The sequence below is a fragment of the Pteropus medius genome, unplaced genomic scaffold (genome assembly GCF_902729225.1).
Source record: "Pteropus medius unplaced genomic scaffold, Ma_sr-lr_union100, whole genome shotgun sequence".
Lineage (NCBI taxonomy): Eukaryota > Metazoa > Chordata > Mammalia > Chiroptera > Pteropodidae > Pteropus > Pteropus medius.
This window is the reverse complement of record NW_024354503.1, coordinates 16,061,197-16,068,973: the sequence shown is the minus strand read 5'-3', so window position 1 is coordinate 16,068,973 and position 7,777 is coordinate 16,061,197. Positions and strand designations below refer to the sequence as shown.

General features: G+C 49.7%; 1 protein-coding gene across 1 annotated transcript; it reads left to right on the top strand.

Moving 5' to 3' along the window:
* Positions 1 to 301: 301 nt before the first annotated feature.
* GUCA1A (guanylate cyclase activator 1A) lies at positions 302 to 6,146 on the top strand. The gene is made up of 4 exons (XM_039854302.1): positions 302 to 516; positions 5,083 to 5,232; positions 5,633 to 5,726; positions 5,975 to 6,146. Exons 1-4 carry the CDS (start codon positions 316 to 318, stop codon positions 6,133 to 6,135), a joined length of 606 nt encoding a protein of 201 aa, XP_039710236.1. The 5' UTR covers positions 302 to 315; the 3' UTR covers positions 6,136 to 6,146.
* Positions 6,147 to 7,777: the final 1,631 nt, after the last annotated feature.

Genomic DNA, 7,777 nt, shown 5'->3' with positions numbered 1-7,777 from the left:
TCACCTATCAGCTCAAGGCTGTAATCCCAGGCCTCTGCTCCTCTAAGCTTTGTTCTATTTTCACTCCTTTCCCCCAGGAACAGTCCCCATTGGCTGCAAGGATTTAGTGGGGACTTGCATCCACAGTCCCCATTACCTTCTCCCTTCTTACCTCCTCTCGACATTTCCCTGCACTAATTCATCAGACTTTCTTGCTCAGCTCAGGGCTGTGAGTGAGGAGGACCGAGTTCAAGAAAGCCAAGCCGCCTTTGTACAGGGAACAGTGGGGCACAGGACTTGTCCATCTTGAGCATTGGCCTCCCGTGGGCCTGGACAATGGGTAACGTGATGGAGGGTAAGTCGGTGGAGGAGCTGAGCAGCACCGAGTGCCACCAATGGTACAAGAAGTTCATGACTGAGTGCCCCTCCGGCCAGCTCACCCTCTACGAGTTCCGCCAGTTCTTCGGTCTCAAGAACCTGAGCCCATCGACCAGCCAGTATGTGGAGCAGATGTTTGAGACTTTTGACTTCAACAAAGTGAGCAGGGGTCTGAGTGGGGAGCGCTGGAGGGGATACCTGGGGACACCAGGCCAGCTGGAGGGTGAGGAGGAGCTGGCATGATAACATTAGTGTCTGCTGGAGGAGTGGCTTCATTTACAGAGTTCTTGTTTATCTGGGAGGCTGAATGTCAACATCAGGAAATCAACTGATCTCACACTCATTGAGCACCTACTGTAAGTCAGGCATGGATGGTTCAGAATGACTCAGGCACTATGCCTGCTCTCACGCTCGAGGGGAAGAAAGAGAGGGCCACAGTTAGTGTACTCACGAGCTGGATCAAATGGCTCCCTCTCCCTCTCCCACACATACAGATTGGTTTACTCCGGAACAAGTGTGAACACTTACAAGACGGTCATTGAGCATCTACTAAGTGCCTGGTACCACATGCTGTGCTTTTGCACAGGCCCTTAGATGCTCACAAGGATGTAGAAGGAAGAGTAGAGAGTAGATAGCAGAGTGAGGAGGCTCCGGCCCTGGCTGGTCTGGGATGGGCAGGCCCATGTTACTTGGGTCATCCATGGCACTCTGTGCCTACTAGACCTGAGGACAGGCGGTGTTGCCTGGTCGCTGGGGAATCCAGGCTGCTCTGACTCCAGAATATCCAGAGGCCTCAGTTCACCTTTGCTCAAGTGGGTGGAGGGACTGCACAGGGGTCAAACTGCATATCTCCCCAAGTAATCACCTGGATGCAGTGGTAGAGGACTTCCAGAGAGGCTAGAGGGGACACTGAAAAGAGTTAGTCACCAAGAGTTCAGGCTCTTAGTTTTTGTCAGCTGGATGAACTTGAGCCCATTCTCTCCCCCTCAGCTTCAGCTTTTTCACCTGTATCTGCCATGGACGTTGGTAGCACAAGTTAAGATGTTTGATGGTTTTCAATAGCAAATCTTCCATTTATTTGGAACAATTTAGTCAAGATGTAGTGGTGGAAGAACCCAGGCCCACAAACCCATCTCCCCACTCTGGCTGGTACCCCGCAGCTGACGCTCACTCGGAAGGCGTGGATGTGAGGATACACTGCCATGTGTTCACCGCAAGCTGGGAAGAAGCTGCCCAGAGCTTTCCTGGCTCCCCTCACTGACCAGAGGTCCAAACACCACTGTAGGCGGGGCTTCTAGGGAGAGCCGGGGCTCAGAGGCTATTTAAAACTCGCTAATATTTGGGGCTAAGGGGCCAAAGCAGATTATGGGCTTTGAGTCCCAGCCTCAAGGGCAGCATTGTGGTGCCCGAGGGCTTTCCTGAAGGGGGAGCAAGGGAGCAGAGTACTGGAGGCCGAGGTGTGGAGACCAGGAGGGATGAGGCCAGCATGCTAGATTGCCCAAAATCCTCCAGAAGCAGCAGTAATTCCTGAACAGGAGGGGGAAGAGCCTCAATACCTTACACCCAAATGCACCAAAATAGCTCAGCTTCTCACCTGCTAAGGAAACCCTTTGGGTCAAGATATATCTTCAGAAAGACCCTCTAAAGTCACACATATGACACCATGGAGGGGCAACCCACCAACTTTGCATTTGCTTAACCTGAGTCATTCATATGCTATCTCTTCAATTTTTGTTCCATGCAAGTACCCGTACTGTTCCAAACCTGACTTCCTCAATTATGCCACACACACACCGCCTTGGGGCCTTGCTGCTGCCTGAGACCCTCTTCCTCCAGAATTCTGCTGTGCTCACACCTTCCCCTGCTACAAGTCTTTGCTAAAATTCTCCTTCCCACTGACACCTGCCCTGTTTAACTGGGACTAACCCTACCCCTGCATTTCCCAGTCCTCCCCCGCTCCCAGAGGACATCTCATCTTCTAATACATGATTTTGAATAACATTTAGCCACGATGCTTATTGTTTGTCTCTCCTGCTGGAATGTGGGCTCCACGAGGGCAGGGATTGTTGTGTCTTCTCCATTGCTGTATCCTCAGCACCTAAAACAGTGCCTAGAACACAGTAGGTGCTTAATAGGTATTTGTTATAGGACTAAATGAATATATGAGAAGTCATGAGTTTGTGGGCTAGTTTTATATTTCATAATGCACATTAATTTAAATACCTATTTATTTAAATGAAGAGTATCTTTGTAACATCCAAAGTGCCTCATAGACACCGATGCTATAAATCACACTCAGGGTACCACTGCCTCCATCCATTGGCATGAGCACAGAGCAGTTCAGCAGACTGGCTAGGTGAAGGCACACAGGACTGGGAAGTTTTGAGACAGAGAGGAGTTAAAACAGGGGTATGCAAACGATGGCCAATGGGCCACTTTTATAAATAAAGTTTTATTAGAACACACCACACTCGTTTGTTCACATATTGTAGAAACTAAAAGATTTGCTATCTGACCCTTTACAGAAAAAATTTGCCAGCCTCTGAGCTAGAAGAGAGTTGTATCCTAGGGTGATGCTCTGGGTGGGCAGGGTTGGGGGAATGCTACGGCAGTGTGACTGGGAGTGTGACCTGGGGGACAAGCATATGATCTGCTTACTTCAAAGCCGTGCCTAGTGGTCACACAAGTGCATCCACATCAATGTAAATCTTGTGTAGGATTTAGGAGACCCAGCTCCTAGGCAAGGCTTTGTCATTTGTTAACTGTGTGGCCCTAACCGCTCTCAACTTCAGCTTTTCATTTGAAAATGGGGACAAAAATACCCACCTCCTGGGGGCGGTTGAGAGATTAAATGAGTACAGTGAATAAATCTTCAGCATAGGAAGCACTAAAAAGAAGTTAGTATTAAAGTAGTATTACTGAATCTAATCCATACCACGATCTTGAGAAGTACATACTGTCATTCCCATTTTACAACTGTGGAAACTACACCTCAAAGAGGCCATTTGACTTGTCCAAGGTCACACCTCTCCTAAGATGTGGTTGAGGTCTTTCTGGCACAAAAGCCTATACCTTTCCATTGTCCCCTTTTAACCACTTTTAAAAAATTACAAAAGTAATACAGCACACTGTAAAAATTTCCAACAATATAGAAAGATAAAAAATGAAAAGCATCCTTACCCTGTGTTCTCGCCCAGAGAAAACCTCCTTAGCTGTTGCCTTGCTTCTCTGAGCATTGTTGCACAGGGACCTTGCTCCATTCTGACAATAGTTCTGGGAGGTGGGTTGGACAAGGATTGGAAGAGCTGAGGCATCTGTGAGAGTCTTTGGGCATGGGAAAGCACCACACAAATGTTCACTATGATCATGGCACTCACTGTGGGGCTCAGAGTGGTTAAGGCCTCACCTAAGGCCAAAGGCCAGCACAGAACCAGGAGATCTCAGAGGCCGTCCTGCCTGACCTCTGCCACATCCCTAATGACAGTGCTCTAGCTTCTGCATGCACATTTGCAATGACAGAGATCTCATTATTGCATGAGGCCGGCCCTTCCAGCATGGGCATCTCTGCTTGTTAAAGAATTCTTCACACTGACCCAAAAATTGCCTCTCAGTAATTTACTAGTTCCGGAGTTATGATTTTAAGTGGAGGAATAGGGACTAGACTCCAAGTTCACATGTTCTGAGTCCAGTGCTCCTTGCCCTACAGTGCTCAGACTCTGCAAAACAGAAGCTTCCCTCTCCCAACCTCACTTGGCTTGAGTGTGTGGGGAGGCGTGGGGGGAGGGCAGATGCTCCCTGCTTTTCTGACCCCATTGATAGGGCTGGCAGGGCTGGCAGGGCTGGCAGGGCTGGGCAGAGGGTCAGCTAGTCAACATTTGCTGGATAGTAAATATCCCGCAGGACTGTCTTGTGCCACGTTCCCCCATGGCCAACCTCTCCAAGACTCAGTGAGGGCATCACCTCCCTCAGGAAGCCACCCTAAGCCCCTCTCCTGCCCTCTCCACAGCAGAGTTGGGCACACTTGTTCTGTGATTCTATAATGTCCTGTCTAGATGTGTTGTTGCTGAATACACATCATGATGGCATAGTGATCTCTTTATAACAGTAATAGTAGTAATAATAATAACTAACATTTATTGAGTACTTACTATATGCTAGGCAGTGTTGAGTGCTTTATTTAATCCCATGACAATCTCACAGAGGTAGGTACCATTATAATTATTATAGATGAAAAAATCAAGGGCTGGAGCCATATTGAGTCATTTGCGCCAGATCCCACAGTTTTGAGAGGGTGAAGCCAGGATTCAACACTGCATGTAACAGGTGCTCAGTTAAGTTCGAAGAATAAAGGAAACAACGAGAAAGGCAATCCTTACCAACTGCCCTTAACCCAGCTCCAAAAAACTCCTCCAAACCATACCCCCATCCCTGGGAATTCAGTTTCTCTCCTCTCACCTCCAATCACCTTGCAACTGGCAGGGCTCAAGTTTGAGAACAGGGAAGCAGCCAGTGACAGCTGGAACCCAAATGCCTGTGAAGAGATAGCACCAGTCATTCACATCCGATTGGGGGTCACTTTATCGAATTTGATCGCAGCCTCTGGGGCAGGCAGGGTGGGCAATGGGAGGTGTCCAGGACAGATGCTGGAAACAGGGGCACAAAGGGGGAGGGGCACAGAGCAGGGCCTGGGGCGGGCTCAAGGAGGCTCCTCATCCCCTCTCCCAGGACGGCTACATCGACTTCATGGAGTACGTGGCAGCGCTCAGCTTGGTCCTCAAGGGGAAGGTGGAACAGAAGTTGCGCTGGTACTTCAAGCTCTACGACGTTGACGGCAATGGATGCATTGACCGCGATGAGCTGCTCACGATTATCCGGGTAACTCCAAGTGCAGAGGGCTGGGCCTGGGGCAGGGACAGAGGCCCTGAGCTGAGAGCCTGGGGGTTGGGTCTTCAGTGGGCAGAACTGTGATCTCAGAAGGTGGTAGGATGGAATCGAGGGTCTCCGTGGCAGCTCTGGCCCTCACCAGCTGCGTGATCTCAGCCCCCCACCCCCCCGCATTTCTTCTCCTCTCTGGGCCTCAGTTCCCTCATCTGTACCAAGACACTGTGTAAGCTCTTAAGTCCCAGCTCTGCCTCTGCTGTCCACCCCACTGCTCCAGCACCTTGACCTCTACTTACCGCTGCTGTTGGGAGCCAGAGGAGCTGTCACAGCCTCCACTCCACCACTGTCCTATCCTAAAATGGGTCTTGTCACTTCTCCTCCTTCTCCCCTCCAGGCCATCCGAACCATTAACCCCTACAGTGACACCACCATGAGTGCAGAAGAGTTTACCGATACAGTGTTCTCCAAGATCGATGTCAATGGGGATGGTGAGGAGACTGGTGTGGAGGTCCCCGGGGGGGAGTCACTAGGCTGTAAGGCCCCAGCCACAGAGCTGAATTTTAGGGAGCCCTGGACCAAACTTTGGTCTCTGGCTCCTTTGCCTGTCCCACTCACAGCCCCTTCTCCCTGCGTTGGCTCTGTCCTCCCTTGCAAGACTCCAGCTTTGGGCCCTGGTGTAATGATACCAAGTAGATGTGAAGACCCTCCTCCCCATGACTCCCCTTCTCTCTTCCAGGAGAGCTTTCTTTGGAAGAGTTCATGGAGGGCGTCCAGAAGGACCAGATGCTCCTGGAGACACTGACACGAAGCCTGGACCTTACCAGCATTGTGCGCAGGCTCCAAAATGGGGAGCAAGATGAGGGGGCTGGTGGTGGGGCGGCTGAGGCAGCCGGCTGAGTCCGCTGACCTGATGCTTCTGTGTTGGGGAGTGGGTGTGTGATGCTGCTGTTGTTACCATTGTTTTAATACTATAGAGTTTATTGAACTCAAAGTCTCAGCTCGCCTCCTTGGGGTGCACGGTGGCAGCAGAGGGGTAGGGGTTGGAGTCCAGAGCTGGGGATGGTGAGGAATGGTCTCTGAACCCTCTGCGTGACTCAGCTGATAGTGAGTGCTTCTAATCGGGGGCGCTCCTCAACACCCCTCTGCCTTTAGGCTCCTCCCTTACCCTTTCTGGCACCTCCCACCGCTTTTCCCAGCTTCCCCCAATGAGCTTCTCCAGTCCCACTCTCTTCTAGACATGGAAGCGCTGAGGCAGAGCTGGGTTTTCCGAGGACTCTGATGGAATCCTACAGATCTTGTGGCAGCAGCCTCCATCCTGGTGTTGCAAGGACCCCCAGGACTGCCCGAGCCTACTCGTGTGGTTTGCATTGATTTTTTCCTCCCATTTATTGAACACCTACTCTGTACTACTGCTAGATGTTAGACATGCAAAGGAGAGGACTGTTCTCATCCTCAAGGAACTCACAGGCTAAGCATCATTTTATATATGTTATATATTATATGTTATATGTTATATGTTATATACTATGTGCTATATATTATATATTATTATATGTGTGTGTGTGTATGTGTGTGTGTATAAATTAGAGACACTGTGAATGGAGTCCTGTAGGAGCACAGGGAATTATGAGCAAATCTGACTCAGAGAGCGCCTCACAGAGGTGACCTTTGACTTTGAACATGAAAGAAGAGTTGAGGTTGCATATGGAGAAGAAGGTGTGTGGGAGGTGCATTCTGTGGGATGTATGTGTGTCACGTGGGGGCTGTGTAATGTGAGGAGGAGCTTTCTTAGGTGTAATTAGGGATATCTCTTAGAATTTACATTTTGCCAAATTTGAAACAATAAGGGATCATCATATCCATTTTTAAGGAGCATCATCCAGGGACCCAGTAATAGGAAAAATAGTAAACTCCTTCAAGAAGTTACAATGCTACCAAGGAGACAGGGATGGAATGTTTGGATGGCAGTAGAGATCTGAATCACGACTAAATGACCAGGCACAGTGTGTGCGCACATGTGCACACATTCAGACACTCTGGGAGGATCTGTTCTAGGTGGATATTGGCCAAAAAGTGAAAGAAGGTGGAGTGGTACTATAGAAAGTCATCATTTATCAAGAGGAAAACCATATTTATTTAGAAGTGCCTGCACAACACCCTCATGCTTCACTTGTTGTCCCGTGGGAGGCATGTGGTGCTGCCCAATTCCCCACAGGTATGTGACTCATTACAAGTGACCCAACCATCCCTGGTCTCACCTAAATCCCTCTCGCTGCAGTGACACCTGACAGCAGCTGGGAAATGGAGCAGTCTGTTACAGGTGGGCCTCATCCCCATTCTTTGTGTGCCCCAGCTTTAGAATACCTGCCCAAGAACCTGGGGAGAGACATAGGCTAGAGCAGTTGTGTGCATTTTTTCAAAGACACTATTTCTTCTGGGCTTTGAGTCTTCACTTCAGCTGGGTGTGGGGGAGTGCGGGGAGTAAATAATAATCCAGGGTAGGAGGGAGAAAAACGGGGAAAGGGGAATGAAGCCCCAG

Coding starts and splice junctions, on each gene's coding strand:
- GUCA1A (XM_039854302.1), top strand. CDS start 316: ATGGGTAACGTGATGGAGGGTAAGTCGGTGGAGGAGCTGAGCAGCACC. Junction 517..5,082: donor AGACTTTTGACTTCAACAAA/GTGAGCAGGGGT, acceptor CCCCTCTCCCAG/GACGGCTACATCGACTTCAT. Junction 5,727..5,974: donor GATCGATGTCAATGGGGATG/GTGAGGAGACTG, acceptor TCTCTCTTCCAG/GAGAGCTTTCTTTGGAAGAG.